General features: G+C 39.8%; 1 protein-coding gene across 22 annotated transcripts in view; it reads left to right on the top strand.

The window, feature by feature from the left end:
- Window positions 1-15,216, top strand: part of KLF12 (KLF transcription factor 12) — a 413,801-nt gene that overhangs the window by 335,733 nt on the left and 62,852 nt on the right. For all 22 annotated transcript variants that reach the window (XM_026493403.4, XM_057308105.1, XM_048215555.2 and 19 more), the window contains one exon: window positions 10,268-10,330. In XM_026493403.4, coding sequence (XP_026349188.1) covers window positions 10,268-10,330 — 63 coding nt within the window. The remainder of the gene's footprint in view (window positions 1-10,267; window positions 10,331-15,216) is intronic.

The raw sequence follows: 15,216 nt of genomic DNA on the forward strand, positions 1-15,216 counted from the left end.
GTCTTGCACAAATTTCCCCAGAGGTGAGGAAGTGACCGACGCGTCTGCTTTGGCATCCCGGCCTGGGGTGGGTCCTGTGTGCCCACAGGCCGGATGCAGGCCGATGCGGATCCAAACAGCCCATCTCCCAGGAGGCTCAAAGCTTCTTTGGGACGACAGCCAGGCCACGTCACTTTCCACTCACCATCCGCTCCACTGTGTACTTCATCTGTAATATGTATTAAAGATAAACATAATCAATATTAAATTAAATATTAAATTATATATTTACTTATTTATTTTTCCAGACAGTGCAAGAACAAATCTTAGGAGAAATAAAAAGGCTACGAGTATGAGTTCTCATTATCTCCTTTTACTTACAGAGCAATATTTAATATATGCCTACTTTGTACCACATGTAGGGCCTGTTACTGGGCATATAGTGGAGAGCTAAGGAGAAATAGTCCCTACTTTTCATCAAATAATCACTTCTCTTTTTTTAAGATTTTATTTATTAGAGAGAGAGTGCGTGTGTGTGTGTACGTGCGTGTGTGTGTTTGTGAGTGGGGGGGCGGAAGGACAGAGGGAGAAGGGGAGAAAGGTTTTTTTTTAAGTTTTTATTTTATTTTATTTTATTTTATTTTATTTTATTTTATTTATTTGAGAGAGAGACAGAGAAAACAACAGAGATAGAGAGAGCACAAGCAGGGAGGAGAGGGAGAAGTAGGCTCCCCACTGAGCAGGGAGCCCAATGTGGGGCTCGATCCCAGGACTTCAGCCAGGATCATGACCTGAGCCGAAGGCAGACGTGTAACCGCCTGAGCCACCCAGGCGCCCCAGGGAGAGAGAGTCTTAAGCAGAGGCCCCGCTGAGCACGGAACCCCCGGACACTGGGCTCAATCTCACAACCTTGAGATCACAACCTGATCTGAAATCAAGAGTGGGACGTGTAACCAACTGTGCCACCCAAGCACTCCATCACATAATCGCTTATAAATACAAGTGTATATAAGCCTGATACGAGCTGTGAACGACGATGGAAAAAATAATGGGAGTCTGTAACATAGAGACATGGTCCGGTGTGATCAGTCAGGGAAAGCAAAGTGGTATTTGAGCTGAGAGCTGAGAAGGAGGACGAGTTACAGAGGTGAAGGGGCAGTGTTGGAAGTTCTGTATAAAAGGAACAACACAGGGGTGCCTGGCTGGCTCAGAAGAGCATGCCACTCTTGATCTCGGGGTCGTGAGTTCGAGCCCCACATTGGGTGTAGAGATGACTTAGATAAAACTATAAAAAAAAAAAAAAAGAAACAACACATGCAGAGGCACGGAGCTGAGAGAGAGAGAAGCTGAAAGGAGGCAGGGTGGCTGGATCACAGAGAGCAGGGTGTGAGGAAGGGTGTTATTGTGGGAGAGTGAAGCTGGGGAGGTGAGCGGGGGTCAGATCATTGGCATCCAGGTGGAGTTGAGATTTCAGTCTATATCAAGAGCAATGAAAAGCCACTAAAGGGATAGTGGAGTGAGAAGACCAGATTTGCTTTTTAAATAGATCTACTGTGGCTCTAGTGCAGAAAATGGATTGGAAGAGAAGATTTGGGAGTGGTATGAGTTAAAATAGGTCAGTGGCTGTGGAAATGAAAGTGAATAGAATGGAGGCAGTATAATGGACAGGCCTGAGAATGGGTTGGATATGGTGAGAGAAGTTCAATCAGGGATGACTCTGTGTTTTCTGGGTTGCTTGATGGAATTGATGTTGGGGCCATTTACTGCCCAAGGCAATACTGAGGGAAAAACTGATTATTTTTGGCTTTTCTGACATCTAGGGAAGGGTAGAAGAGATATGTCTTACCTCTCTTAATATTGTCTATGAGATCTTACGAGCCTAAAATTGAGTCATGAGACTCCCAATTTCCCATCAATAAGTGGAGATCTCTGGCATTCCCTGAATGAGTAGGAAGAGAGGTTTAAAGTAATGCAATAAAGGGGTACCTGGGTGGTTCATTTGGTTAAGCATCCAACTCTGATTTCAGCTCAGATCATTGATCTCAGGGTTGTGAGATCGAGCCCCGCATCAGGCTCCATGCTTAGCAGAGTCTGCTTCTCTCCTTTTCCCTTTCCCTCTCCCTCTGCCCCTTCTGGTGTTTCTACATGCTCTCTCTCTTTCTCTCTCTAATAAATCTTTCAGAAATAAATAAATAAATAATAATAAAGTCATGCCAGAAGATGTAGAGTTTCCTGGTGTCCAGGCCTTGGTCTGTTGTTTTTCTCACTTACATTGTGCCTCCATGAAATTCAGGGCTCATTGACCATTTATCTGGTAAGGATCCTCAGATCTCCAGCTCTCTTCTTAAAACTGCTGAACCCCAGATCTGTATAAGCACATCTCCAGCTCTCTTCTTAAAACTCTCTGCTGAACCCCAGATCTTTATAAGCAATGGACAGAAACTTACTGTTTTTTTTTAATCCCCAGACATAATCTTTATTCCTTATGTTGGCTCCTCTGATCACCCAATTCACAGCTCTAGGTGTTAGCCAAAAATTGTTTCCTTATTCTGCCTTGCCTTCCCATATCCTGCACATATTTACACCAAGTCCCAGGGCTAACACCTAATTTATTATGTATCTGTCTCCCTCTTACTCCTTCTCCATTCCCACTCCACTGCTGCCATCTTGGATCCTGCTTTGGCAACATTTTTACAGTAGGCCTCCAGTGGTTCTTCCTGTGAAATGATGCATTCTCTTCAGGCCACTCTCTACCCTGCTGCCAATACCACTTTTCTAGTACACAAATCTATGGTGTCAGTTCTAACTTTAAAAGCCTTTGGTCATTGTCCTTTAACTCTTTGAGTTAACTGCTTAGCACAATACGCAAGATCTCCCCTGATCAAGGCCCTGTTAGTACATAATCTCCTACCCCTTCAGACCTGCCAAATCCTTTAGTCTAGTCACCCAGAACAATTTGTAGTTTTGCTCTTGGCCATTTCCACCATTCAGCACCTCTCCATATTGTCCTTGGGAAACTTCCGGGTCTACTCCAAAGGTTAATAAATTCAGACACCCCTTTTATCTGCTCCCATGGCCATTTATCACATTGCACATGATGACCACTTATTGTCCAAACTCATGGTCGTACTGTAGGCTCCCTGAAGTCGAATCATGTTTGTATAGATGTAATATTCCCTCATCCAACACAGTGCACAGTACTGAAGAACACAGAATGGTGTCTGACCCCATAGCTGTCCAATTAATATTTGAATAAGTGAATAAATAGTAGGTATACAATAAAATTTGGTTCAATTAAAGATATGAGTGATGCATATATGGCACTGAGCAGTAAAGATTGATATTATTGTTCCCCAGCTGACTGCCCCAACTATTAACTCCTTAGTCCGACATTTATTTGCTAATAATAATTAAATGCTGAGATCTGAGGATGCAGTGGTGACAGACATGGCCATTGCCATCCATCCTAGAAGTTATAGTCTAGTCGAGAAACAGGTCTAATCAGGCCATAATTACTTATTGAGTGCCTGCTTTGTGGCAGGTAATGGTGATAGGACCGTGAGCAAAAAGAAAAGCTCCCTTGTCCCTCTTGAAGCATACTGTCTATTTGGAGAGACAGACAAAATAAACTAAACATACAAACAAATGTCATCTTCAGTTATCATGTGTTAAACACATGTGAGAACTTAGAACCAGTTGACCTAGACCTGGAGATTGGGATGGCTTCTTAGAGTTGAACATCTGCTAACCAGGTAACCAGAAAGGCAGAGAATCTTCAGTGTCACTGACACACAGAGAGCAAGTTGGAGATGTTGAGAGACCAAGTGGTCTCTTTCTAGAATCCTTCATTCTGTTGATGTATAGCAGAAATATATGTTGTTCCCTTCAAAATGCTCTATTTTTAACAAAATTTAGACTGTTATAGTACACAATGAAAAAATTTATCACGTTAATTCAATATGATGTTTAAGGTTAGGCCACTCTTCTAAAAATAACTTCAGTGGCTTTGCAGGAGAGAGAGACTACAGTATAATGAGAAGGAAAAAGAACTTTCAAAAAATAGATAGCATTCCTAATGGTCATCTAATCACTAGCTTGATAAAAGCTGAGAATAAATAGGGCTCACTTTAATTTAAAGGCTGGAGTCACACACATATTTTTATTTGGTCAAGCGTAGTGTATGTATTTTACAATAAAAAACATCCAAACTAACATGAGTAATCGTGAGAACTTGTATTTCGTACAACTATGTGTAAGAAGAAAGCAATACCAAGAATTACTTTAAAATTATCTTTCATATGATTGTACATGGGAAAATTCTGATATTTACAAATAATTGTGGAATTACTTCTAGATTAATCTCTTCTTCCATAGATGTGGTAAACTGAGGTGTTAAAGTGTGTATTATGTTGAATAATTGGAACAATTTATGGATGAAAATATGGGCTAATTTTATTATATTAGGAAAAAGGACTGAAGATTAGAAAATATTTGTACATTATAATTTCTCATGATCTTGATAATAAAAATCTGTACTCTTGCTACATGAGTAATTACCTAAAATAAATATTTTATTGGTCTGTGAAATTATAGTTTATTCTGATTTTTCTCAGTATTAAGCAGACTTCCTAACATAGGAGTCATGAGAACATGAAGGGACTCAAGTATTACTCCAACATTGCCACTAGGTGAATGGTGCTGCCATTTTTATGTCTGGGAAGATATGGAAAGAAACACCTTTAAAAAAATTTTTTTTTGAAAAAAACAAGATTGCAAAACCCAAGCCTAGTATTCAGAAAGATCTAGAGATCAGGCTGGAGATAGAAATCTGAGAGTTACTTTAATATGGATGGCACATAAGGCCCATTAGAAGGAACTATATCCCTTCTATGGTGATCCCCAGGTTACACCAACATTTATGGGTCAAAAGAATGAGAAGAAGAGGTTCATGCAAGGGATTACAAGAAGAGGAGGAAAGGCAGAAGAGTGTCCCTGATGCTGAGCAAAGAAAGCTTTTCAGGATGGAGTGATGCGTTACGGCAGTTGGTACTAAGTTTGAGAAGATGAGGACTGAGAATTAACCATTAGATTTGAAACCGTGGAGGCCATTGATGACCGTGACAAAGATGGTTGCATCTTTGAAGTTAGAATGAACTGGGTTCTACAAATAAAACGAGAAGCGACGAAGTAGATGTAGCTAGAATTAATTATACCATCTAACCTTTATGTGTTGTATATTACGTATTTAAATAGCAGCGCTAATAAGAAATTTTCATAAGCAGTTAAAGAGAGATCAGTAGTTATATTACTGTGACTTTCTTTTGAGTACCTGCATGCTTAATATTTCGCCCAGTGCCAATTTTAGGTCAGGAAAACTAGTACTTTCACTTTACAATTACTTACACTATAAGATATGCAATTGGTCTTAAATGCAAAACCTCTCATTGAAGCCCCTGGTGCTAATTTGCTTTATTGCACCCTTGAGGGTAGTGTGGGGAGAATATACATGAGTTCATAGGATTGGATGATAATGCGGAGTAGGACAAGTCAGACCTCCCTGTGTTCAGGTTCCAGTTTTGCTGTTCACCAGCTGTGTCACCTGGCAAGTTACTTAGCTCTTCTAAGTCTATTTTCTCAAAGGAATGTGGACAGTAAGGGTATGAGGATAAAATAAGATAATGTGTCTGATGTACTTAGTGTGGTGTCTGGCACACAGTTAGGGGTAGTTAATGGAGTGATTTTGTATTGGTGTGACTACTGACTTGTTCTCGAATGGGATGTAACTGAAATATTATGCAATTTAGTAAACAGAAGATAGATTTTCTAATAAAGAACAGAAAAATTCAGTGCCTGGGCACCTGGGTGGCTCAGATGGTTAAGCATCTGCCTTTGGCTCAGGTCATGATCTCAGGGTCCTGGGATCGAGCCCCCCATGGGGTTCCCTGCTCAACAGGAGCCTGCTTCGCCCTCTCCCTCTACTGTTCCCCCTGCTTGTGCTCTCTCACTCTGTCAAATAAATAAATAAAATCTTAAAAAAGAAAGAAAGAAAGAAAGAAAGAAAGAAAGAAAGAAAGAAAGAAAGAAAGAAAGAAAAAGAAAAATTCAATGCCTGAGAGTAAGCCATATCTTAGAAACCACAGTAGTTGGTTCTTATTACTCTATATGTATTCATTTCTCTTTGTTACTTCCTTGCCTTTGGTGAAGTCATATAAGCATGGTAGTTAAGACTGCTGGTCTGTAAAGCCCATTTGTTGTTTCAGCCCCCTGGAATTAGTTGGATATTCCAGGTTCATCTTCCCATCCTTTCCAATCCAGTCAACACTGCTAGTGATAATAGCCAACGTGTATTGACTGCTTCCAGGGTCCCAAGCACTGTTCTAAACCCTTTACAGCTATTAACTCATTTAAATCTCACAGTCCTTGGAGGTGGCTGAGATTACTGCCTCCATTTGTACAGATGAGAAAATTGAAGCCCAGAGAGGTTAGGGGACTTGACCTAGGATGACATGACTCTTTTGGTAAATGGTGGATCTGGCAGGCAGACTGGTTCCACAGTTTGTACTCTTACCCACATCATCCTAATTTCATTTGGGGCTAGAAGATTGGATTTAAGTTGGCATAGCTTTTCCGTGGTGGGGATAGTAAGAAAGTAGATGGTATCCTTCCCCAGGAGTTCATTAGTAATCAGTAATTTGTGTTGACTGTTGGCTTTCGTATCTGACCTCCAGCCACCAGCCATTCAGGAAAGTTCATAAAACCATAGGGAAGAACCGGGCAATTGTATCCTCTTGATTGACTATAAATGTCGTTAAAATACAAGATTTAAGGGTCAGGTTCTTTGGAGCTTATATCCAAAGAAGGAAGAACCATTTTTGTATTAAGATATTTAAAAAGTTCTCACATGCTTAGCAAGGAAGCTAAATTAAGCCCTGTGTTGGGCACAATTATAAACATGCTGTCTGCCTTAGATGAGTAAGCGCATGTAAATAGAACGGTTGGTATACATGGCCTTAATGGTATGGCTTCCCTTTTTTCCATGTAATGTAAATCACCAAATGTGAGCATTTCCATCTGACACTAACTGTCAGTCTCAGAAGAGCACATTGTAGGATTCAGTGCATGTTGCACAACAACCCAAACTGCTCTTTTCTTTAGCATGGTGATTTTTTTTTTTTCTTTCCATATCCAGTGGTTAGTACTAAGGCCTGAAACCCTTAGTTACAGAACAAAGTGGCTTAGCAGTAATCGAGCCTGTGTGAGGCTAAGAGAAGAATAATGAACATTCCCTGCAAGCTTCCTGCCTAGATGCAGGTGCAGGAATCAGGAGGTCATGAATAATGCATGACATGCAGATTAGGTGGTGGTTTCTCCTACTGGGGTTTTGACTTTGCTACCTGCCTGGCTGCTATATGTGGAAAGAAGGGAGGCGATGGCCAGAAGTGCCACAGAGTAGCCTGAGCTCACAAAAACACTGCATATCCTTTTGAAGAAATAAAATTTGGGAAGGAGCTGAAATGCAAACCTTTATGGTCTACTTTATCAAATGAAGTGTGTTCTGGGTTATCAATTTACCCCCTTTCAGAAGGGAAAAAAAAAAAAAGCTTTCTTCAATTTCTTTAAGAAACCTTGTATTTGTTCATATCCATACAGTCATGGAATTCTTTGTAGACTGTTAAACCATTATAGAAAGTGGCTACTTACAGCTTTTGATCTATGGATCAATGAAATTTTGTTAAAAGATACAAATACCTAGAGGATATTGTAATTATGTTAAACAGGCCCATTTTTCTCCACTGATATATGGAGTGATAAGCATCAGTAGGAAAATACTTCCATCATCAGATATCGCCTAGTGGAATTATGATGAATGGAAATATGAAGGTTAAGGAGGAAGGAATACAGGACCTAAACATTTAAAGGATGTGGAGTGAATTAAAGAATCGTAAGTGTTCAGGCTATTACTCCTTAGAACTTCATTTAGGTAGTAGGACTCTGACACCCTAGTGAGGCTTAGGGAAGTTAAGAGGACTCCCTTTATTGTCCCTTGGGTCAGGGGGATTTAAGTGGGGAGATATTTTTTGGCTCGTAATTCCATTTTGATGATGGTACTTTAAGCAGACAGACTGAAAGAAATAAGAAGAAAAGAGAAGAAAAAATGAGCCGTGCTACCTTTGTTTAATTCTTCTTCATTTCTGTTGCATGTTTTTTTCTCTCTCCCCAATTTGGGGTGCCGGAATATGAGCTGGCTTTCATTTCTAGCTGAGTCTGTCATTTCCGCTAGGCCCCAGTTTGGCCAGATGCCAAGACCAACAGGTGATCCTTGTAGCTGCAAAACAGCAGGAAGTGGGCCGTGCTTGAATGAGACAGTTCACCAGAGGGGCTGTCTGGCCTCTCTCCATCTTTCTGCATAATTAACATCCCCTCCCCCATGCAGAGCAGAAAATCTGTGCTGAGCAGCTCAGCTGCAGCAGCCATTGAGAAGCGCTGTGAGGAAAAGAATGTTAATAAGGGATGTTGGAAGAAATAAGCCTTCCCAGTGCAAAGTGCAGTCTGGCTCTGGATTTACAGAAAGTTTGCATTTAGCCTTTCTGAGGGGCTGGAACGTTATTATCTGTTTTGAAATGATTTTCGCTTGCTAAACAACTATGGAGAACCGGATTCTAGTGAACGTTGGAGCTGAACATTGGAGCTGAACGAGGCTTTGAGACCCAAATGATTTCTGTTTTCTTTCCTGTAAATACGAGAAATGTGTGGGACATAACAATACCACAAGCTGAAAGACTGCCTAGATCTCACAACTTCCGGTAAAAATAGAACAAAGCAGGAAGTTGGCCACAAGGAAGCAGGAAGTAGGGCATATTGTCTTGCCAGTTAGTGACCCACAAAGGGTAGAGGTTCAGCAGCTAGCTCCCGACTGGAAGGTATCGGCAGTACTGGGAAATATCAGCTATTCCAGCAGATAATTCTAAGAAACTTGTAAGACGGTGTAGTTTTTACTTCTCCATTGATAAACTTTTGAATTGACTGCCTTCCTCAAAGCCCAGCATGGAGTATCACCTCTAGAAAGCTTTTCTCCTGGAAATAACTGTTCACCTTCCTTCCTTCCCCTGTGTCAGATTCTGTTCCTAGACATTTGGATGAAGTTACTGTAGGGGAAGAAAAAATAATAATAACAAAACAAAACCCTTCTCTTGTATCTTTTCAGGTTCTGTATCTGGGGGCCTGCAGATTAAGCTGACAAAAGACTAAATAAAAAAATAAACAAAAAGACAAAAGGCAGATTAGCAAGGGGGGGGGAAGAAAAACCAATTTATTACACATACAACATGCATACTTGCAGGAATGCTCAATGATGAGTAACTCAAAGAGGGTTAAAAATGTGGATCTTATATACCATTTTAACAAAGAGTGATAAATTGCGGAGAAGTGACTGTGACTAATCAAAAGAAAAGGGGGGTTTGAGCTTCTAGCGGGTGAATTGTAGGAAGGTGAGTGAGTAGGAAACAGACCGGGGAATCTAATGGTAAATAAGGGTTGTTTATGCAGACTCATCTCAGTACCAGGTCTGGTGTAAAGAGTTGTATGTTGCACTCTTCTTCCTGGTACTGGAAGTGGGGGGAGGAGGACACCTTTACAAAGGAAAACTTCCTTTACAAAAAGGAAATTCATGCCCTGGTTTTTAGGCATATAAAGGGAAAATAGAGAGCTCCTCCTATGGCTGCTGTTTCTTACTTGCTTTCAGCTCAAAATGATCCTGAGGCCAAAATAGCATATTTTGGGATGACATATCCTGATTTCCTTCATTATCTTGCTTTTTAGGGTTTGAAATCCAGTAGTTGACTCAGGGAGTGTGCACCTACTGACTCTGTATCCCGGGTGGGAAGAGGTAGCAGAAGGGACTCATTGTAGGCAAACACCATATCTTACATTACTTTCACCCACTTCTAAACCTGGCAAGGATTAGCTAGTCAGTGATTTTTTGTTCGGCTGAATGAATCTGTCATTCGATTAAAACTGGGGGTCCAGCTTTTGGAGGTCTTCACAGTGAACATGGTGACAAGCCGTTGTTATGTTAAAAGTGGTTCAAAAGGAGAGAGACTGCAGGTTCACATGCATAGGAATTTAACTATGTTCATTTACTAAGAGGTGATTAAGTTCTGGGGCATTCTATATTAAACATACCTACAAAAGATCATTTATAAACCAGCTCTTTTTTTTTTTTAATTTGTTCATTTGTAATCGGGAATGTGCTTTTTTTAATGACTGGATTATTCTCATCTACCTACAGGGTACATCCGTCCCCAGTATCAAGGGTCCGGGGAAATCGAATGAATAATCAGAAGTTTGCCTGGTGAGTATATAATCTAAGTTATGAAAATTTGTAAGTCTTATGGGAAGTTTTAATTGGATAATGGTAAAACAGAAGAGAATTATTTCTGCTTCTCTGTAGAGAATACATTTCTACTAACCAAATTACATAGTCTCCCTTTCCTTTGGAAAGTTCTAAATAGAAGTAATAAAGTTCCTTCTCAGCCGAAGCCTTGCACTCACCAAAAACTGAGGCAACGTTTTTCTCCTAACAGATATGGCATATTTTCCAGGATGAGCCACTGTTACATTTTTAAAGAATGTTTCTCTTTTTTTGAAGCTATTGTAAGTTTTTTGTGAGATTTAGGCAACAACTCAGATTTTTCTCAGGTACCAACTTCCTAAAGATTTTCATAGTAATTAATCTATTATTAATTTTGATGATTACATTAGATGATTTTTTTTTTCTCATCTTAGCTGTAAATATCCAGAAATTTTCTCCCTCCCTCCCTCCTTCCCCACCCCACCCCCAGCCATCTTTCTTTCTTCCTTCCTTTCTTTTCTTTTCTTTCTTTTTAAATTTAGGGTGTATGAAATCCTTTTGTTTTCTTTTTCTTTCTTTTCTCTCTCTCTCTCTCTTTTTTTGGGGCGGGGGCATAAAACAATACACATTTATTCTCTTAAAGTTTTGGAGGTCAGAAGTCCAAAAGGAGTCTCATGGGGCTAAATCAAGGTGTCATTTGGGTCGATTCCTTCTGGAGGCTCTAGGGGAGAATCCATTTCTAGCATTTTCTGTCTTACAGAAGCCATTCTCAGTCCTTGGCTGATGGCCCCACATCACATGCCTTTCTCTCCCTGCTTCCCATGTCACCACATTGTCTCCTTCCTTTCTGTGGCCAGATCTCTTTCTGCCTTCCTTTTACAAAGACACTTGGGATTGCATCGCAGGCCCACCCAGGTAGCCTGGACTCATCTTCGTATCTCAAGATCCTTAATCATATCTGCAAAATCCACTTTGCCATGAGAGGTAACATTCATGAGGTCCAAGGATGAGGACATGGATCAAAGATCTTTGACTAGTTCTTGAAAATAAGTAAATAAATAAATGGAACTTACCAGAAATGACCTGAAAAATCATTACCATCACAAAACATCGACTACTCATTCTTTAAAGAAGTAATTTAAAGTGTTTCACAAATGTTTCACATGAAGCAGACAAAAAAAATTAATGTACCATGTTTGTTTACATTACTCCATGCCAAAAAATTAACCTTTCTACACATGACATATCTTCAAAAAAGAAAGAAAAGAAAAATAAAAACGTGAACTGTGCACTGTACTCCTTGAAAAGGGAATGGAAATTCACAGATCTCCATTTGTTCTTCATTGGATTGTGCTTAGAGTGGGATTTTGATTAAAAACTATGGCTTTTTTAAAATGTGGGAAGATGATTACCAAAGATTGAGCTTCCAAATTAATTTTATTCCTAAATCAGGATTATTTTTAGACACAAAATAATGATTCTTTGAATTTGAATAGTGTGTAATCAGCTCACCTCCCTTCCCCCATTAAATCTAATTAACCCTCACAATAGCTTGGTGATGTTGTTAAATATTATGCTTTTCTTCTTCACAGAGGGGGAAATGGAGCACAGAGAATATAGCCATTTGCTTCTACACTGTCGAAAAGCAGGGGCATCCTTCATGGTTTCTCACAGTCACTAAGGCATATTGTCCCTTGTCACACCTGGAAAGCTAAGAGAATAATAATGCTGACGCCCACTGCACAAAAGGAAAGGGGGAAGCAGGTCCTTTCTTGAGTGCACAGAATTGATATTCCTTCTTAGTACAAGGCATACTGTACTAAAGAAACTTTATAACATACAGAGAATCTGAGACGCTCAAGTGAGCAACATCAGCTAATGAATACAGTACAGCATTGCCAAGTGGCATATCCACTTCCTAACAACTGATTTCTCAACGGCTAAGTGTGGATCACTGAGTAAATAACCAATATTCTTTCCTTCACTCTTCCTTGCTGAAGTATTGGAGTAACGATACCTTGTTCCTACATAATTCATAGCACGTTATTTGGTTAGGAAGTTTAAACCACTTTTATCTCCAGAGAAGTAATCCATGAAAAACAAAAAGGATTTTTACTACCAGCCTTGAGAAGCTTCAACTTTTATTTATTCAGCAACATTTATGTACAGTCTCTGGCACTGTGAAAAGCACTAGATTAGAAAGATAAATAAAACATGGTTTCTGTCCTCAAGGGGCTCACTGTCTTGTAGGTGAGGGAGGGGTGTGTGTGTGATGTCACATCATGCGTGTATGATACACAATATTATGTCATATAAATGACATAGAATATGTAATAAAATGTGGAGATATACTTATATCAGAGGGAAATGTTATCAGTTCTATTTAAGAGCTCTATTTGAGAGTGGGTAGTGCAGAAGAGAAAAAGTATAAAGGAAGAGAACTTTAAGAAAATCTATCCCAGCGAAGGTTTCTGAGTAAAGACCCAGAATTAGTAGGAAAAACAGAGAGTTGAGTTATTGCTTCCGTTGTATATTGAAACGCATATACAAGGACCTGGAGACATTTCTAAATTAACTATAGTAGGAACATACGTGGATTTAAAACATGTGCTTTATTTAGTCATGAGTTAGTTAAGATTCCTATTATGTATACTACCTCGAACTTGCCTGAAGTAAATGCTATGAGGCTGGTGTATGGAAAGAAGTCAGCTGGCTAGGAAGAAGCCCAGTGACTCACCCAGCATCTACATCCGGCTAAGTGATAAACACTTGCTATTTCTTTGTGAAAGATTGGCTCTGGAAATTCAGAAACTTTAAATACTTGTGCTAGTGGTAGAGATCAAGGGAAAGTGACTGTTGATCTTCCCCAAATGGCAGTATGGGATAATGTATAGAATTATAAGATAAATTCAACACTAGCGTGGCTCTGGCTTGAGTTAGATCTGCAAACACCATATGTGAGTGATGCTGGGTGATTCTGTGAAGTTGGGTTAGCAAATGCTCTGATCAGTTAAAAAATATTGTTCATCAGAAAAGCAATTAAGCTTCACTAAAACATGAAAAGGTTTGGACGTATAAGTTATGCCTGGGAAATGCATGACAATTGGTAGGTTGTAAATGTCAGTGGCTGTGGTTGAGCTATGAAACCAGAGTTTATTATTGAGTAAAAGATGGTTTAAAATTTTAAGTAGTGTTTTCCTCTGCATAATGTTAATATGGGAGGACACATCCACTGGCCTCATTCCTATGGCAGTGTTTCTTTTCTCTGGAACAGAAGTAATGTGTGGAGAAGAATGTCTGTTCAAGGCAAACAAACCTGCTTAAATGGAAAGAAAATGTGGTAACAAATGTCCGTATCCAGGGAAGAGACGGAAGAAGCAGGATGTAGGGGGTCCAGTGACAGAGGTTAGGAGGGAGCCAGGTTTGCTGTAACTCTCTGCTGACTTCCAGGGATTAAAGAATGTCAATAAGAACATCATGACGGATATGTTAGCACCCCAGTAAAGAACACAAGATCATTGTACGACTCATTTAATATTCAATTAATCAAAGGTAGCAATCCAACCGGACATAAACTCTGTCTCTCAGAATGGCTCTCCCCTCCCCGCCACCCCACTACAGTAATATCTGTTGATGTGAGCATTGATGAAGGCTTTGATGCTCAGCGTGTGATTTTCATTCTCTTTCATGGGCACATCTGTCTCTCTCCTTCACCACCACTAAGCAGAGCTAATCATACCTTACTTTGTCCAATAACTATCAAAACCTTTTTAGAGCATTCACCACTCTTTCTTGCATGTAATAATGCCAGGGAAAAAATATTTTGCTCCACTGGGGGGAAATGGGGCAAGATTTATTAGAGAGTTGAATGTGCAGGTAGACTTTTGTTGTTTACCGATCTTTTTGTGTGAAGCTATTATATTCTGATATCAATCCCACAGAGAGTGGCTGTTCCCATGTCATCTTTTGGTTGTTTTATTCCCAAACATGTAATAGAGGTCTGGAACCTGTGTTTGGTGTGGATGGGTAGGTTGAATGAAGCAGGACAGAGAAGGCCTGGTGGGAGAAATACCTCTGAACTGAAGTTGATTTCAGGCTCCAGAAATTTCTGGGGTCAGTGGGAGTATGCTGAAGACATACACATTGGCATATGCTCATTTTTGGCTTTTTACTCTTTCTTTTCTCCTCTTCGCTTCACTCTCTACCCTGCTCCATTCCTGAAGATTTAGAGGACTTGGGTATATATCATTTTGAGTGAACCTCATAGTGGTGGTTATGCTGTGCACTCAAATGTCCGTCTAAGGCTCTTATGTAAGAGTGGTAGTGGACATTACATAATAGAGATTTTATGGGCTATTTATATAATGACATAGAAAATAAAGTATTATTAACAGGAATTATCAGCAGTCAAATAGAAGTAATTTGTTCTAACCAGTTGGAGGCTGCCACTACCCATCTCAATTATGGTTTATTTCTTACCAACATGCCTGAGATGTTATGTAGCTGTATACACTGAAAAGCTCCAGTTTTAATAGCGTAACTATGCAAATTATGACACATTCTGAATGTGAATCACATTTCTCATTTGGATATGACAAAGTTCTGTGTCACAAATTTTTGTGGAGAACAGGAAGAACCTTTTTGCACTGTGACGTTTTATTGTTGGCTGGAGAGTGTACGGTGAACTCAAATATTTAAATGCACACAGTTGCAAATGTTAGATGTGATTTCATGGAATCTTTCTGAAGGACATAACTAGTATGTGTCTTTGTCATAAAAAGAACACTTCTTGTTTAAACCCTCTGCCTTAGTAGAGGAGGGCACCGAAGTTGTCGATATTGGAAACCTCTCAGAGAGCTGATGCAGAACTGGTTCTTTAGGGAGGA

Source organism: Ursus arctos, unplaced genomic scaffold (assembly GCF_023065955.2).
Source record: "Ursus arctos isolate Adak ecotype North America unplaced genomic scaffold, UrsArc2.0 scaffold_10, whole genome shotgun sequence".
Classification (NCBI taxonomy): Eukaryota; Metazoa; Chordata; class Mammalia; order Carnivora; family Ursidae; genus Ursus; species Ursus arctos.